The sequence below is a fragment of the Astatotilapia calliptera genome, chromosome 12, assembly GCF_900246225.1.
Source record: "Astatotilapia calliptera chromosome 12, fAstCal1.2, whole genome shotgun sequence".
Lineage (NCBI taxonomy): Eukaryota > Metazoa > Chordata > Actinopteri > Cichliformes > Cichlidae > Astatotilapia > Astatotilapia calliptera.
The window spans coordinates 35,945,864-35,964,535 of record NC_039313.1 but is presented as its reverse complement, the minus strand read 5'-3'; the positions used below and the strand labels follow the sequence as shown (position 1 = coordinate 35,964,535).

The 18,672-nt window shown below is 43.0% G+C and overlaps 1 protein-coding gene across 2 annotated transcripts in view; it reads right to left on the bottom strand.

Moving 5' to 3' along the window:
- Positions 1-3,347: 3,347 nt before the first annotated feature.
- The window catches only part of LOC113034388 (poly [ADP-ribose] polymerase 14-like), a 37,488-nt gene continuing 22,163 nt past the window's right edge, over positions 3,348-18,672 (bottom strand). Inside the window, exons 16-23 of one of the 2 annotated variants that reach the window (XM_026188906.1) lie at positions 11,053-11,235; positions 10,501-10,704; positions 9,762-9,886; positions 8,571-8,806; positions 8,221-8,489; positions 7,811-7,956; positions 6,824-6,998; positions 3,348-3,807 (exon numbers count right to left, since the gene is read on the bottom strand). In XM_026188906.1, coding sequence (XP_026044691.1) covers positions 3,527-3,807; positions 6,824-6,998; positions 7,811-7,956; positions 8,221-8,489; positions 8,571-8,806; positions 9,762-9,886; positions 10,501-10,704; positions 11,053-11,235 — 1,619 coding nt within the window. In that variant the 3' untranslated portion in view covers positions 3,348-3,526. Of the gene's footprint in view, positions 3,811-6,823; positions 6,999-7,810; positions 7,957-8,220; positions 8,490-8,570; positions 8,807-9,761; positions 9,887-10,500; positions 10,705-11,052; positions 11,236-18,672 lie in introns of both variants that reach the window. The other variant, XM_026188905.1, reaches the window with a different exon arrangement.

The window sequence follows — 18,672 nt, the reverse complement described above, 5'->3', positions numbered from 1 at the left end:
TTCTTCTTCTTCTTGGTTGGCAACCAATGTTAAGGCGCATTACCGCCCCCTGGCTCACAGCTCAGTGGACATTTAGATGAAAAAATATATATTTAACACATTTAAGGAAAATACTAATAAAATAAAAAATACAAATATATTAAAATAAAATAAAATAAAATAAATGTTTATTAAGCAATTTTGATAGGAAATTGCTTAATTTTAGAAATGTTTTTGCTCTTTTTTGCTCTATAAAATAGTTGATTTCTTTTAGAATCATTCATCTTAGCAGTAGGATTTACATGAAAAGAGAAACAAATTAGGTTTGAGTGAAAATGTACATTTTTTGCACTCTCTGGTCAACTGACTCAGTGAATCAAATGACTCAAAAAACCGATTCACTTTGGTGAGTGACTCATTAAAACTCGATTCAGTAAAAAGAATCAAATTTACCATCACTAATTCACAGGCAGAGAAAATTTATACTATTTATACTCATAGAAATTAGTGTAAGAGTGATGATGTACTGAGACAATCTCTCCTGAACCAAATTCCACTTTTGGTTTTAAGTGGCCTCCTCCTTTGTAAGCAACCAGAAACCAGACAAACATGATTTCATTCCATAAGCAGTGTAGCTCTTGTAAAGGTCATCTTCCCTTTACATGAGTAGATCACACATTTACCAGCTAAATGTGGTCTGATAATTTATTTGCAGGTATTGCACAGATATAACATGGATATTGATTGAGTTCTCTTAAAAAAAAGAGTTTACCATGAATCATTTCAATAACTGTAAAATGTCATTTGTCATCCAGACTGTGCTAAAATTTACAACATATACAAGACACACTTGAACACAAAGATGCTACACATACAAATAAGCTGAATTGTCCATTAACTACACACTGCTGTCTCTGAATAAAAGTAACCTTCTACAAGTCTTGCAAACATTTGAAACAAATTTTAAAAGAGGAAACAAAAGAGCAGTTTGGGGCAAGTTACTTTCAAAAAGTAATTTATTATAGTTACTTTCTTGAAAAAAGTAACTGAGTTACTAACTGAGTTACAAGATTCTAAAAGTAATTAATTACTTGAAAAGTAACCATTGCGTTACTTTAAAAAAAATGTTTAACCCTCTGGGGTCCAGGGTATAATCGCCCATTTTAACTACTTTTGATGTTTCCTCCACATTTCACCTTTAAAAACTATTTACTTTGTCTTGTTTGGTATCATCAGCACAACCTCACATGTCTGAATTTACAGTTATCTTTTCATTATATTTTTTACTGTAACAACCACAAACATGTTTAATGAATCAAACAAATTATTTGTGCCACTCTAAAAACATAATTTCTGTCCACCATAAAGGAGAACATCACAGCCTGATACCTGCAGGTCTGACATGCTCTTTTTTGACATGCAGCGGCGCTGCACACATTAACCAGGTAAAATACATATTTAGGCAGAATTGTGCAAATATCTATTTTTTTCAGCAGCATAGAGCTTTTTTTCCAATTATTTTTTAAAAGTCAGGTCAAGGCTCTAAAAGCACAAAGGCGATTCGAGGCTGGCGGCTCACAGCAGTTTTTGTTTGCTGGATCCTTTTAGTTCAGCTGGGTGTCTTTCCTTTTGTTATATTTCTTTAAGAGTTCAAAATGTGTTAATTAAATAAATAAAACGTAATTTTCTCTGTAGCACTTCATGGATTTCATAAGCAACACACCTTAGTAGCATAAAGGTAAAAACAATATATACAGTGTTATCTTCATTTTAGATGTCAAAAAGTATTTGCGGCTCCCAGTGGTTTCTTTTGCATGGAAACCAGGTCCAAGTGGCTCTTTGGGTGTTAAAGGTTGCAGAACCCTGGCCTAAGGGAAGCATGTGTAATGTAAACAGAATTGGTCCTAGCACTGAACCCTGTGGAACTCCACAATTAGCCTTAGTGTTTGAAGAGGACTCTCCATTTACATGAACAAATTGGAATCTATTAGATCAGCGTTCCCTAACCCTTTTTTGTGCCACGGACCAGTTTAATGTCAGACAATATTTTCACGGACCGGCCTTTAAGGTGTTGTGGATAAATACAACAAAATAAAATGATACGACCAAGAAAAAAAAACTGTCGTATTTTGTAAATATAATAATAATAATCGTGAATTCACTATGCAATTGTGTAACTTTATTAACAGCGTGCTCCTGAAATGCGCCAACAACATTTAGAGCAGGGGTCAGCAACCTTTAACACCCAAAGAGAAGTGGCACAATTTAGGGGATGTAGAAACTAAGGGGTTTGATCTGCGATGCTCATTAATTCCACTCACCAAGGGGATTGAAGGTCAAGCAACCGGGGAGTCTGGATGAACAGTCTCATAGGTCCAGGCCCGTTACATTCAAGCAAGGACATGGAAGAAAAGTTCCCCTTCATAGAAACTGTCTGAGCACAGGGGACCAGAAATGCTTGCCGCCCCTTACCAGCTAGTCTCCGCTTCCAGAACAGTCTAAGCTTCACCTGGACACCTGCTCTTTTTCCTCTCCTCCTCCGTGATTTGTGTAGATCCAGAAAGGTACCACTGGTGACGCCTGACGAAGATCCTGACACCGGCAGCGGAGGATGGAAAATACCGTCGCAGGAGGATGAGGTATCCAGACCCATCATAGAGGATCGAATAGATAGGAGCGTTAGGCGATCACAGACTAAGGCAGCCAACACATCAGTGACAAAAAGGGAGAGCAAAAGGGCCGAAAAGCCCTTTTCCGTGCCCAGCTGTTCCTAATCATCCTCCATATTGTATGGCCTATTTAATGGCGGTGCTGGGCGACAGTCAGCGTGGGAGTATTGTACCGAGCCTGGTAGTAATTGCTGGCATCGAGCTAAGTAGAGACTAACCTGCTGAAGAGAAGACTTAACTTTTTGTATTAATTTCTCCTAGGATAGAGACGGGAGGCTCAGCTGGAGAGGAATTGAATGCTGGCTCACTAGGGGAGAAGACACAGTACCACACACAATTGGGAAACGGGAAACTCACTCACACGGAGGACTACTTGAACATTGGACTCTTTGTCACCCTTCCTTTTTCACTGTAAATAAAAGCACTGTCTGTTCCTTCAGAAGCTCCACACCCGGGTCCCTCATTCCCCGTGACAACCAGAAGTGATTGAGTGAGTAAGTTTACCAAGTGACGTGAGTTACAGCTACACCAAAGTTTTCTAGATATGTGACTAATCATAGCGACACCCTGGGTGACCTGAAGGGAATGGGAATGGCAGCAGGAGACAATTTAAACTGGAGTTTACTTTTACGATTCTCCGATTATTGTTCACATTAAAGAAATAACAGAGAAGAGAATCACTGGAATTTATTTCAGCGTTAGTTTAATCTTCCTTTAAAATGTGCTTCAAAATATTTAAAAATAATGTGACAACAGCAAATGAAAACAGACAAACAATATTTTATATAATTTGTAATTTTAAAGAATGAACAGTCAGAACAAACATAAGAGGAAAGGTTATTATTTTTTTCTCAGAAATGTTGCACAGTGGTGGCAGCTCATGTAAATGTTATAAGGTATTCTGGGTAAGCCTGGATATCATTGAAGACCACAAACATGGTTGGATTCGACATGTTATCTGTGACGCTGTCATACAGGTCTGAAGCGCTCCCAGATTTGGCTGGAGGGGTGATCATGCCACTGTTTCCTTGAGTGTATTCTCCAACAAGAACCTTGGCCTGGTACATGCGCTTGTGTCCTTTGGCGTCAGGGCTGGCGTAGCCTTGTGCTGAATAGTTTGGGTTCACAGCAAAGTAAGAACCTTTGCCGATTGCTGCACCTACTGACAGAGTGAATAAATAAAAAGATTTAGTCAAAGATGGTCGACAAAAGCTTTTTTTAAGTGAACGCTGCTCCACAGCTGTGGTCTCTGTCAGATATGTATCATGTATGTCATTAGAGTGTTTAACTATCAGTTTGTAGGTGGAGGGTAAAAAAAAGCTGTGGCTTGTTTCTGGTAGCCCAGGTGTAGCCGGGAACATCCGCCCTAAATGTTGGTAAAAAAAAAGGTTTGTGCCTGTTCTTCTAAAGAATATGTAGATAGATCCGACTGAGCAATTTGAAAATCTGTCGTGAAACACGGGATGTTTTATTTCTCCAACAACCAGTGAAAGTGTCATCCATTGATTAATAAACTACTGACTGTAAATAATCAAAATAAAACATGCCAAAAAATAAAACATGGAAATCAGCATAATAACTGCTGAGGAACATCTGTCTGGCCTACAGGGTTGAGCCAGCAAAAGACAAGACAGCAGAAAATGTCTCTCACTGACTCAAGCTATACCTGAGCAGCAGTGGAAGAAAACACAAGGAAAAAAAACAGAAATAGAAATACAACGCGAGTGTTTTTGTTTAACATAATGGAAGAGTCGTTGAAGTGACAAGGAAACAGTAAACGGCTAATAGCAAACATGCATCTCCAGAAATATGATTCATGGCATGTCACGAATTTATCAAATCATCATTTAGCCTGGAGAAATAGTTTGCTGCTTTATAAGAAAGCCGTCCGGAAAGCCAGAACATCTTATTACTCATCACTGATTGAAGAAAATAAGAACAACCCCAGGTTTCTCTTCAGCTCTGTAGCCAGGCTGACAAACAGTCAGAGCTCTTTTGAGCCAACCATCCCTTTAACGTTAACTAGTAATGACTTCATTTAATAACTTAATATTCACTTAGACTCTTTTTCTCTAATTGATCTTTCTGAGTTAACTTCAATAATTACTTCCTCCAAACCATCAACGTGTCTTTTAGACCCCATTCCTACAAAACTGCTCAAAGAAGTCCTGCCATTAATTAATTTTTCGATCTTAAACATGATCAACCTATCTCTAATAATCGGCTATGTACCACAGGCCTTCAAGCTGGCTGTAGTTAAACCTTTACTCAAAAAGCATCTCTAGACCCAGCAGTCTTAGCTAATTATAGGCCAATCTCCAACCTTCCTTTCATATCAAACATCCTTGAAAGAGTAGTTGTCAAACAGCTAACAGATCAACTGCAGAGGAATGGCTTATTTGAAGAGTTTCAGTCAGGTTTCAGAGCTCAGCACAGCACAGAAACAGCTTTAGTGAAGGTTACAAATGATCTTCTTATGGCCTCTGACAGTGGACTCATCTCTGTGCTTGTCCTGCTAGACCTCAGTGCAGCGTTCGATACTGTCGACCATAATATCCTATTAGAGCGATTAGAACATGCTGTAGGTATTACAGGTACTGCACTGCAGTGGTTTGTATCATATCTATCTAATAGACTCCAGTTTGTGCATGTAAATGGAGAGTCCTCTTCACACACTGAGGTTAATTATGGAGTTCCACAGGGTTCAGTGCTAGGACCAATTCTGTTTACATTATACATGCTTCCCTTAGGCAGCATCATTAGAAGACATAGCATACATTTACACTGCTATGCCGATGACACCCAGCTCTATCTGTCCATGAAGCCAGATAACACACACCAATTAGTTAAACTGCAGGAATGTCTTAAAGACATAAAGACCTGGATGGCCGCTAACTTTCTGCTTCTTAATTCAGATCAAACTGAGGTTATTGTACTCGGCCCTGAAAAGCTTAGAAATATGGTATCTAAGCAGATTCTTACTCTGGATGGCATTACCTTGGCCTCCAGTAACACTGTGAGGAACCTTGGAGTCATTTTTGACCAGGACATGTCCTTCAACGCACATATTAAACAAATATGTAAGACTGCGTTCTTCCATTTGCGCAACATCTCTAAAATTAGAAATATCCTGTCTCAGAGTGACGCTGAAAAACTAGTTCATGCATTTATTACTTCCAGGCTGGACGACTGTAATTCATTATTATCAGGATGTCCAAAAAACTCACTGAAAAGCCTTCAGCTACTCCAAAATGCTGCAGCAAGAGTCCTGACAGGGACTAGAAAGAGAGAGCATATTTCTCCTGTTTTGGCTTCCCTTCATTGGCTTCCTGTTAAATCCAGAATTGAATTCAAAATCCTGCTCCTCACATACAAGGTCTTAAATAATCAGGCCCCATCTTATCTTAATGACCTTGTAGTACCATATCACCCTATTAGAGCACTTCGCTCTCGCTCTGCAGGCCTACTTGTTGTTCCTAGAGTATTTAAAAGTAGAATGGGAGGCAGAGCCTTCAGTGATTCTCACGTATTGGGTTCTGTCACTTCTGCAGCTGGTCCGTCACATTATTGCCACCCCAAAAACACTTCCTCTGTCAATTAAGAGTTGATTTCTTTTCTACTTTCACTTTGTTCTATTAAAATTCATTTGTGTTTCATTCAACTGCTGTTATGTTTTGTTTTGTTTTGACTTGCAGTGTTTGACCTTATAGGCCTCCTTATATTTTACTGCAACACACAAACCTCTGTTTTTTTGTTTTCTGTTTTTCTCCTACACAAGCAGGTGTTCAAAGTTAGCAGTCAATATTATTCTACTAGTAATAGATATGACGTCTTCATGTTACCTAGCAACCATCTACCAATCTAACGAAATCTTATGAAAGATTTGCTGAATTTATATTCACAATAATAACATGTAATTTAGCAAATACTGAATATATGGACTTTGATATCTTTGATATCTCCCAATCGTGTTGTCAGTAGTGTCAATATTCCATCATTTCACACATTAACAGCAGAATTTTCTGCAATAACAAACTGAATGAATGAAAAGTTTACATTTTATATTATTGTTTCTCTTTGCACACATTATTTGTTACATATTTGGTAAGGATATTATGGCGTCTGTAATTGATTTTACTGTTCTATAAATGTGCCGTGTATGAGTGTTCAGGTACCGTTTGTTCCTGCGTAGCTGCGGTTGAAGCCTTTGTTGTTGATGAGATCGACAGATGTAGCCCTGGTGCCATGAAAAAGAAGCTTTTCGTTGTTTTTATGTTTATTCTTTGCCTCCATTTGCTTCTTCAGGATCTGGTAGTTCTGCCACAGTGTTGGATTTTGGACCCGTTCAATCTGCCAACACAATCCAAACACATTATTACTTCTCATAGTTCTTACCTTCTTACCTCTGCTTATTTTGTCTAATGATGTGTGTATATAGATATTTATCTTTTTTGCTCAATCATGAAAACATTTCTTCCTTACTCCTTTTTACTAGCAGAAACCTCCACCTGGCTCTCTTTGTACATAGATGAACTTTGAAAGATTTCATCCATATGAAAGAGGTCTGCTGAGGCTGGCTCCAGCAGTTTCAGTCCCCATAGACTCCCATTTTAAATGTCCAAACTTTATAGCACAAATACATACGTTATGGTTGTGTTTTGGTCTCTATAGATAATCACTGCCTTCATACCAACTTTGGGGATGAGGAGGAACTTTTATATAACTTACTTGTTTGATTTATGTGTGTGCTGTTGGAGCCTTTTGGAGCATTGTCCTATTATCTCACAAATAATATGGCTGAAGTTCTGTTAATTATTCTAACAGAGCTCCAGTTTTGGGCCACAGTGAAATTATAGGATTTCACTGTGGACTTAATGATTCCCATGATGCATTAAGTTTTTCCTTTCCAGTCATCTTTCTCACTCAACATGTGTTAACAGACCTCTCTGCACTGAATCATACTTGTTATTAATCCAGTTATAAATGGTGAAGCTAAAACCAAAGCTTTAACCTCACACCAGTGGGTGATTCCATGGTGACTTCATCCATCTTTTATGTACAGCATATGTAAAACCTTCGTTTACTATGGAGACTTTTACTAGTCAATTTTTTTAACCGTCACAGTCATACAGTCTGCTCCGTGTATTTGTGACTGAACATACACTGATGATGTTAACATGAAGTCGATTCTTTGTCAGTTCCTGCTCCACGTCGTTGTATTCCTGAGATCCTCGAGTCAGAGCAAACAACTTCACAAGGTCTCCTTTCATGTCCTCCCAACAAGAAGGCAGAGGCAGAGCAGTGTCATCTGTAAAAATCATTGGAAGAGCTCAGTTCAAACTAACAGTGCATATATACAACATGCTGTGATTAGAGTTTCAGTGGAAGATGTAAAATGTGGTGGCTACAGACTGATCACCTCTTCTGTTTTTCAGCTTGTTTTTTATATTATTATTAAAATTTTTTGTATTTTAAGGGAATAAGTCAGAACTCACCGCTTAGTGTTCATTTAACCTGTTGCATTTTTCTGAGGTAAAACCTCCATAAAAGACAAAGTGCCTAGATGACTCACCCTTCACCTCTTTCCGAAAGAGCTCCATAGGAGGCCTCTTTGCTGTAACTGCTTTTCTAAGTCCTGGATCAGCGGTGTACGTTTCATTGTTGATCTTGATCTTCACCTTTTGTTTCTTCTCTAGCGCCTCCTCCAGTTTGAGGTTGGTGTAAATATCAAACGGCACCATTGAACCACTGTGGTCTGGATACTGCCACTCTACCAGGCTGCTCACTAACAAAGCCTGTCTCTTTGAGTTCTCCGCCCTCTCCACTTTCCGGATGATGTCCCTGATGGTCATCAAATAGAAAAAGCAGTTAGGACCTTGCACTGAACATTCTTGAAAAACATTTACGTCTCTGTTTGCTGACCTAAGTGCAGACTCAGCAGTGAACACGTCTCTGGTCAGACCCTCCAGGTGGATCTCGGGGTCCTGGTCCTCTGCTCCTTTGTCCAGACGGATGCTGACCGTCAGTTTCCTCTGCAGAGCCTTCAGCTCCTCCATGTCAGCCTGTGACATCTGACTAATGAACGGGTCAGAGATGGTTTTCTGTGCCTGCTCAGCAACAATCAGGTCATTAATCCTTTTCTTGGCCTCACTCAAAGCCTGCAGGGTTGGAGAAATCGTGGTACATTTTAGTTACAGGTATCGATACATTTTCTTAAACTCACAGAAATAGATTTATTCAGTGTTCTGGAAACATTTAATGTGCATCAGTCTGTCCAGTAATTCTACACAGGCTCTCTGACAGCAGCCAGATTTGTCTGTGAGCAATGTCGTTCCAGTCTGGAGAGAGAATTTATTTATTTAAGTTCAGCTTGACACATGTCTAAAACTACACATAACATCTCTCTCGCTTACTCACAAAACTTTAAGTATGTGTGGACGAATCACCTGTTATGCACAGATCACGTTGAGTTTGGCTTGTAGCTGCTAACCAGCTGTCTGGTCTGGGTCAACTTATAGCAAAGTGGAGAGAGGCATCGGAAAGTTGCACCAGCAGAACATTATTCCTCTGGAGGCGGTAAACACAGTGATCAGCTGAATCCTAACATTTCGCTCACAGCTGGGCCTGTTCGACTCTCTTTTGGCTGCAGCAGCTGCTACTATAAGCATACTTTTCTTCTTCTCACTCGCTGTAAACTTCGTACTGCAGATGTTACTCTCACTCGCACACACACTGCAGAGAGAGAGGCGGTCCCTGTCTTCACCACAACATTCAACCGTTGGCACAGAATACATTACCCATCAGGTTAGCTACTTAAAGGGAAGGTTATGCCTGAAACATTTAACATTTTCTTAGGTTTATTTTTTCACCAAAGCTTGTGGGAGCTACAGCTGAGGGGAGCCATCTTCTGTTTTAGACCACACAGGCTTTGATTTGTTTTGTTCTCTGATTAGCACAAAGATTTGCAGTTTGACTTTGGGCACGTTGCTCGATCCAGATTGCCTTGCTACAATAGGCAGGATATGTTTGATTGTTTGCTTGTTTTCTATCCATCCATGTGTGTGCAAAAAATTAAATATTGTTGGAATAAAAAATAAATGAATAAATGCGTACCTTGTTGTCGTCGGCACACAGCTGAAACACTGTGGGCTCAAACTCTTCCCTCTCCAGAACTAAGTCAACAGAGCTGGACTGAGCCGACCCGGATACCAGACCTGACATGAACTGGCGGACTGTTGCTGAAACAATAATAATATCCAACGTGAATCCATCTGACAACATTTTATGTTATGATCAGAAGTTTCCAAACACTCATTGTGAGCATGAATGTCAGGGTAATTCTGGCCTTTAAATGATTTCTTTCTTTCAATTTAGTGATGATCATTTTCAAACCAATACACTGAATTTTAACTTGGGCTCATTCAAATTCAGTTTTAAAAAGCATTCAAATTCAAGTTCTGCCCGTACTAAAACCCCAATTACAAAAAACATAGAAAACAGATCCTTACACAAAGACATTTTACAGTTTCATTAACATTATTACTGCTTTTTTAAAAGAACACTGCCTATCAAATGCACCATTGCCTTCACCACAATGACCAGGAGGGAAATTAAAAAACATGTTAAAAACACATCAAGAGAGACTTACATCTTCAGGATCAAACCACAGAGATGTTCAGATAGTTCAAGTTATTCTGAAATGCCTTTTTGATTTTGGTCAATAAAAGAGCAAACGTTGTCTTTTAGGAGAAATTTACTGGTACTTTTTAAGCCACCATGATCAAAATGAAATGGATAAGTAAACAATTTCCCATCTACAGTTGGGTTTCCCTACCAAACAACACCGACGTACCTTTGAATTTGCCAAAGACACTCTTCTCCTCCACCGTCTCTCCCTGTCTCTTCTTCATGCTCATGTGGAAATCGTTCAGCATGGCCGTCTGGAAGATCAGGATCTTCACACTCCGAACAAACCTCGGCTGTTTCTTCCTCACAAACTCCACCACTGCATCCACCATGGCATCAGCCACCGCTGAAGGGCTGGCCCCTCCCTGACCTGACAGGCAGACAAGGATGATGATGGTGATGATGAAAGGATGGAAACAGGATGAAGAGTACACTTTGTGAAACTCAACAGAGCAACAATCTCACATCTGGCTGCAACATTCATTACAGCTCGAAGATGAAAGAGTTGGACAAAACCAACAAACTGATGGTTTTGGTGTAATCTAAGATCTCAAAGACTCTGTAGAAGGGATCTGGTTAGTTGGTGTGTTTCAGCTTAATATTAATTTGGTGTGACACAAACTCTGATGGGACCTTTGCCACAGTTCCTCATGCAGTAATGACCTCTGCACACTGCTGCACAGCAAATCAGTGAATACCATAAATAATATGTACAGACCTGTTCCCAGGGCAGGGAAGGCCACAGAGCTGAACTTGTTCTCCTCGCAGAACTTCAGCACTGAGTAAACCATGTCTTTAATGTTTGCAGGGTCGTTCTGGCCGACGACGTGGACGATGTTCCTGCTGGGCAGCTGCCCGGCTGATGTCAGGATCATTGCATGAGGCTGAGCCATGGAACTCACTGCAGAGTGGAAGCACATGAGGCTTATAACACAGTGTGGCAGAATTGGTATTTTCCAGTCCAAAGCGTTACACGTTTGAAATATTTTAAAAAGTATTCCAATCTGATCCATAACTTTGAAATTCTATTTTTCACATCGGGACCTGAAATTTGGTAAAAGGTAGTAACAGCAAGGTAGTGACTTTACAGTAAAGATATTGATCGATATTGATTGTTAGTCTAAGCGATGGGCCAAACACAGCTGGACAGGGCTGTAGAAGTGCATCAACCCAGTAACAGGACTGGTATATGCGCCTTTGTGTGAGGAAGAAGAGGAGCACTGTCAAAATGACCTCCTGCAGGCTACTTGCACATGTTTCTGTGTGAGTAGCTGTGCAAACTGTGGAAACGTTTCAGTAAATGCAAAATTGCAAAGTGTTTAAGTGTCTTATCATCTACAGTACATAATATCACCAAAAGATTCAGAGACTCTGGATAAATCTCTGTATACAAGGGACAAGGATGAAAACTGAAAAAACATATATCGATCATGAGTTTCAGTATTTAGTTGCAAAGAACCAGATGCAAAATTTAATGCTTTAATCGATTAAATAACTCACTCCATAAACTTCATCCATCCATCCTCTACCGCTTATACTTTTCAGGGTCGCGGGGGGCGCTGGAGCCTATCCCAGCTGTCATAGGGCGAGAGGCGGGGTACACCCTGGACAGGTCGCCAGTCTGTCGCAGGGCCAACACACAGGGACAGACAACCATTCACGCCTATGGGCAATTTAGATGAATCAATTAACCCCACTAACTGCATGCCTTTGGACTGTGGGAGGGGGCCGGAGTACCCAGGGGGAACCCACGCAAACACGGGGAGAACATGCAAACTCCACACAGAAAGACTCGGCCTGATGGTGGAATCGAACTCAGGACCTTCTTGCTGTGAGGCAACAGTGCTAACCACTGTGCACAAACTCCACCATACCTGAAATCATTTTAAAAATAAATAAAAAATGGCTTACTCAGGTATTAAAATTTAGTTTAAAAAAGAACATACTTTATGAATGTTATATTAAAATTCAGGGATGGAAACAAAGAATTATATATAAAATACAGAAATAAGGTGACACTAAGTGTAAGTCAATAGAAACATACAAACCTGTGCTTCCTCTGTGGGATTATAATATTATCTAATGCCATGTTAGACCCCTAATTAAAGATTGTGAAACTATTATGTAGTTTTAGTTTGCAGGATTAAGGAGGTCCTCGAAGTATTCCTTCCACCGCCCGACAATTTTCTCAGTCGACGTCAACAGCGCTCCGCCAGCACTATACACAGTGCAGGTAGAGCACCGCTTTCCCCTCCTGAGACGCCTGACGGTTTGCCAGAATCTCTTCGAGGCAGTCCGAAAGTCTTTTTCCATGGCCTCTCCGAACTCCTCCCACACCCGAGTTTTTGCTTCAGCCACTGCCCGAGCCGCATTCCGCTTGGCCTGTCGATACCTGTCGGCTGCCTCCGGAGTCCCACAGGCTAACCAAGCCCGATAGGCCTCCTTCTTCAGCCTGGTGGCTCCCTTCACCTCTGGTGTCCACCATTTGGTTCGGGGATTACCACCACGGCAGGCACCAACCACCTTGCGGCCGCAGCTCAATGCAGCAGCTTCGGCAATGGAGACGCTGAACATGGTCCATTCGGACTCAATGTCCCCAGTCTCCCTCGGAATGCTGTTGAAGCTCTGCCGGAGGTGTGCGTTGAAGATCTCGCGGACTGGGGCCTCTGCTAGACGTTCCCAGCACACCCTCACTACGCGTTTAGGTGCACCAGGTCTGTCCAGCGTCCTCCCCCGCCACCTGATCCAACTCACCACCAGGTGGTGATCAGTTGACAGCTCAGCCCCTCTCTTTACCCGAGTGTCCAGAACATATGGTCGCAGGTCTGGTGATACGATTACAAAATCGATCATCGACCTACGGCCTAGAGCATCCTGGTGCCACGTGCACTTATGGACACTCTTATGTTCGAACAGGGTGTTCGTTATGGCCAAACTGTGATTAGCACAGAAGTCCAATAACAAAGCACCGCTCGGGTTCAGATCAGGGAGGCCGTTCCTCCCAATCACGCCCCTCCAGGTCTCGCTGTCGTTACCCACGTGAGCATTGAAGTCTCCCAGCAGGACAACAGAGTCTCCAGGTGGAGCACCTTCCAGCACCCCCCCAGGGACTCTAAGAAGGCTGGGTACTCCGAACTGCCACTCGGCGCATAAGCGCAGATGACAGTCAGGACCCGTTCCCCGACCCTAAGGCGCAGGGAACAAACCCTCTCGTCCACCGGGAAAAACCCCAACGTACCGGCAGCAAGCCGAGGGGATATAAGAATACCCACCCCAGCCCGCCGCCTCTCACCAGGGGCAACTCCAGACTGAGACAGAGTCCAGCCCCTCTCCAGGAGACTGGTTCCAGAGCCCAGACAATGCGTAGAGGTGAGCCCAACTATATCTAGCCGGTACCTCTCAACCTCACGCACCAACTCAGGCTCCTTCCCCACCAGAGAGGTGACATTCCATGTCCCTATTGCCAGTCTTGGCAGCCGGGGGTCGGTCCGCCAGGGCCTCCGCTCCTGGCCGCCACCCGGCTCACAATGCACCCGACCCCTATGGCGCCTCCTGCGGGTGGTGGGCCTGCGGGAGGATGGGCCCATGTCTCCTCTTCGGGCTGTGCCCGGCCGGGCCCCATGGACTAAGGCCCGGCCACCAGACGCTCGCCCTCGGGCACCCTCCCCGGGCCTGGCTCCAGGGCGGGGCCCCGGTAACCCTATCCCGGGCAGGGTAAACTGTTCCCTCGATATTCTTTTCATGGGGGTCTTCTGAATCGCTCTTTGTCTGGTCCCTCACCCAGGACCAGTTTGCCATGGGAGACCCTACCAGGGGGCAAAAGCCCCCAGACAACATAGCCCCTGGGATCCCTGGGACACACAAACCCCTCCACCACGATAAGGTAGCGTGGAGATCAGGGGCAGTACCTGTGGACTGGCAGACCGGGGTGGTGGTCCCCATCTTCAAGAAGGGGGACCGGAGGGTGTGTTCCAACTACAGGGGGATCACACTCCTCAGCCTCCCCGGGAAAGTCTATGCCAGGGTGCTGGAGAGGAGGGTTCGTCCGCTAGTCGAACCTCGGATACAGGAGGAACAATGCGGTTTTCGTCCTGGTCGCGGAACACTGGACCAGCTCTTTGTCCTCTCGAGGATACTTGAGGGTGCATGGGAGTTTGCCCAACCAGTCTACATGTGTTTTGTGGACCTGGAGAAGGCATTCGACCGTGTCCCTCGGGGCGTCCTGTGGGAGGTGTTGCGCGAGTATGGGGTGTCTGGCCCATTGCTACGGGCCATTCAATCCCTATACAACCGTTGCAAGAGCTTGGTTCGCATTGCCGGCAATAAGTCGGACTCGTTCCCGGTGGGTGATGGGCTCCGCCAAGGCTGCCCTTTGTCTCCGGTTCTGTTCATAATTTTTATGGACAGGATTTCTAGGCGCAGCCAAGTGGCGGAGGGCTTTCGCTTTGGTGGCCTCAGAATCTCATCTCTGATTTTTGCGGATGATGTGGTTCTGTTGGCTTCATCGGGTGAGGGCCTCCAGCTCGCACTGGAGCGGTTCGCAGCCGAGTGTAACGCAGCGGGAATGAGGATCAGCACCTCCAAATCTGAGGCCATGGTTCTCAGCCGGAAAAGGGTGGAGTGCCCACTCCGGGTCGGGGATGAGTTCCTGCCCCAAGTGGAGGAGTTCAAGTATCTCGGGGTCTTGTTCGCGAGTGATGGGAGAAGGGAGCTGGAGATCGACAGACGGATTGGGGCTGCGGCTGCAGTAATGCGGACGCTGCACCGGTCAGTCGTGGTGAAGAGGGAGCTGAGTGTAAAAGCGAAGCTCTCAATTTACCGGTCGATCTACGTCCCTACCCTCACCTATGGCCACGAGCTGTGGGTAGTGACCGAAAGAACGAGATCGCGGATACAAGCGGCGGAAATGAGCTTCCTCCGAAGGGTGGCTGGCCTCTCCCTTAGAGATAGGGTGAGAAGTTCGGCCATCCGGGAGGGGCTTAGAGTAGAGCAGCTGCTGCTCCACATCGAAAGGAGCCAGTTGAGGTGGTTCGGGCATCTGGCAAGGATGCCCCCTGGGCGCCTCCTGGGCGAGGTGTTCCAGGCATGTCCCACCGGGAGGAGGCCCCGGGGCAGACCCAGGACACGCTGGAGAGATTATATCTCTCGGCTGGCCTGGGAACGCCTTGGTATTCCCCCGGACAAGCTGGAGGAGGTGGCTGGGGAGAGGGAGGTCTGGACCTCTTTGCTTAGGCTGCTACCCCCGCGACCCGACCTCGGATAAGCGGATGAAGATGGATGGATGGATGGATAGTTTGCAGGATTCTCCTGAATTAGAAGAAGGTGAAAACTATTACAGTTATTAAACTGATTTGTATTAAATTGCTGATTCAGTGTGAATGAATGATATGGTTTATGATGCATTATACTGCTGAGTTATAGGAAATACTGTTTTCAGAGAGTCAGGACTTTGCTGACTTTGCTTTTTCTGATAGTGGAGGAGACAGAGAGCACATCACCCCCACCGTTGTTGAAGGCAGACAAAACAGGGAGCCAAGGTCATAAGTCAGGCTCGCTGGGAGTTAGAGAGAATGTGAATGTTTAGGTTTTTACGACTAGGTGGGGGCCACTGGAGGCTAGGAGAGTTTGAGTAACCCTCCACCAGTTTGAGACTTGCTGTGACCCTCTTCATGCATGTCTCCCCATCCGGATGGTTTGTGCTCATAAAGTGTTGAATTGTATGGAATAAAAGATTGTTGATTGAGCATTTATACACCGAGTAGTGTCCTTCCTTCAGCCCAAAGATCGAAAGAATTGGGAGGATTTAACACCTAAAAACAGTTGAGCAAGAAATTGTGCCAGAATTTATTAAATGATGAAAATCTTGCAAATAGTTTTGACCAGTTTATCTCCAAAGGAGACAACCTTCCTAGGGCTATTACTAGTGATGTGACGTTCTGTATCGAGGCTTCGAAGCTTGTGTCGAGTAATGGAGGGGGCGTTTCCGCGATGCGCGTATCGAGGCTTGCTTCATTTATGGGAGGAGCTGAAAATGATGACGTCCGAAGCCTCACTGCCCGGCTGTACCACGTGACTGGTTCATGAAGTGGTTCGAACTTTGCCGCGAGCTATGACAGCGATATAAACCCCTCAGACTTCATTCAAAATGTGGGTGTTTGATGGAGAGTTGCGGTTAGTGAGAGTTTGGAGACAGTTTGGAGGTTTATGAGAGTGAGGAGAGAAAGTCAGGAGAGAATGGAGCCAGCTAAGAAGAGGAGGATGTCCTCCCCTGTGTGGGAACATTTTGATCTTATTCCTCCCAACAAGGTATGTAAATTTCTACAGAAGATGCATTTTCATAATACTGATGGTGCAATACAATTTATGTTAAGCTGTCGTTACTTGTGTACAAGGTGAAGTGTTTGCTCTGTGCCAGGGAGCTGGGCTATAACAACAACACCTCATCCATGCTTAGGCACTACAGAGCTTTGCATGAGAATAAGGGGAACACCGATTGTGGAGCAAGACCAGGTGAGCCATCAAATGCAATGATAATATAGCATGCAGTAATGTTACTAAATGATATAACAATATTATACAACTGTTATAAGTTACGTGTGTGATATTTATATTTGTGCTTTGTCTTTATTGTCTTTCCTCAGGAGAACAATCTCAAATAGATGAAGACCTGGTTACCATGGTGATCGAGGACTCCCAGCTATTTAGCATTGTGGAGGACAAAGGATTCAAAAGATTTGTTAAATCATTAAATCCTAGCTATGTTCTCCCCACTAAAGGTTATAAAAGCAGTGAAAATTTAGTTTTTACTGAATAAAATGTGAACAGGCAGGACTGAGGCCTCAGTGTGTAGCTGTCCATACCTCAACGTTACAAAAGCACAACCACTGTCCACACCCCAACCACACCTCACCTCACAGTAAATGATCGTTTCCATTTCAAGCATTTCCAAATAATCATTTCCCATACTGCCACTATAAATATACACAGTATACTGCCATCACTACAATATAGATGTTTTACACACTCCTTTTGTTGTTGACATTTACAGGCTGTGTGCAAAATGCCACACTCTTCAAATTCATGCCAACTAATATTTTTACGTCCAGTAGGTGTCCTACTAGAGCAAATGAAGCTTCAAGAAGCTTTGCGCTGGGGTGAACCAATTGGATGAAAAGCTTCAGTGCTTCATGAAGCTTTTTCTGCCCATCACTAGCTATTACTCCTCCTGAGTGCCAATATAAACTGCATTTATAAGGCCATGCTCTTTTTTCAGCTGCTCCCTTTAGAGGTCCTCTACCTGCTCACAGTGTCTGCAAACATCACATATCATTTTCTTAATGATATCAGTAAACTTCTCCATTCTTCAGGTGTCCTCTCATATGTCAAACAGTCTCCTAAAAATGTCTCTCTGTCCTAGACCTCTCCATACCTGCCATCTGTACCAATCACCTTTCCAGTCTTTATTCTCTTCATAGCTGGCATCACTTCCTTACTAATTGCCTGCACTTCCTTATTCACTAACTGCTCTTCATCCTACCCTCCTTTCTCTCTCATTTTTTACAAGTTAATTATTTAACTTGGATATCTGTGAAAAAAGAAATTAAAGATGCTGATCACAGAGGTGGAATCTTAACAAAAGAATTTGATGCGATTAATTTCAAAATCCATCAGAGAGACAGCACTCGTTTGGAAGTTATATGTACATTTATAAATAAATGCTATAAAATCAACATTAGCAAAACTATTAAATTTGTGATCTCAAAGTGGTCAATATTAGGACGACGTCTTTTCCTTTCATATTTCAGTGATTCGGTGTCTATTCCTCTAGAATTTTGTAATGTTTGCTGAAATTGGAAAAGTATTGAACATGTCTGTATCCTGATAAATGGTCCAGTTATTGAAAGTTGAAAGTAAAATTCAATAATTTATTAAAGGTTTAAATTGGTAAATATCTGACCTTTACGAGGCATCTTGAAGAATTAATAAAGACATTAAATATGTTAGCTCATTTTTTCCATTCCTTTAATGTGAAGCTCTACTTACCTTGTACCAGTCTTTGTTTGAGCCTTATTTTTATGATTGTAATCTTATATGGTACAAAGCGTCTCCTACTTATCTCAACAGATTACAGACTTTACATAAAGCAGGTATACGAGCCATGACACAGTCCACAGAAGATGATCCTACAAACTTCTGACGTTAACTGTAACACTTTCATAATGTCTGTGTTATGTGTAATGTGACATTAAGACTGAACAGCAGACTCACTCACAACACGAAGGAAAGATAATTTTTGAGTGGAAAGAAATGCAAACGTAAATGTACGAGTTTGTGTTAA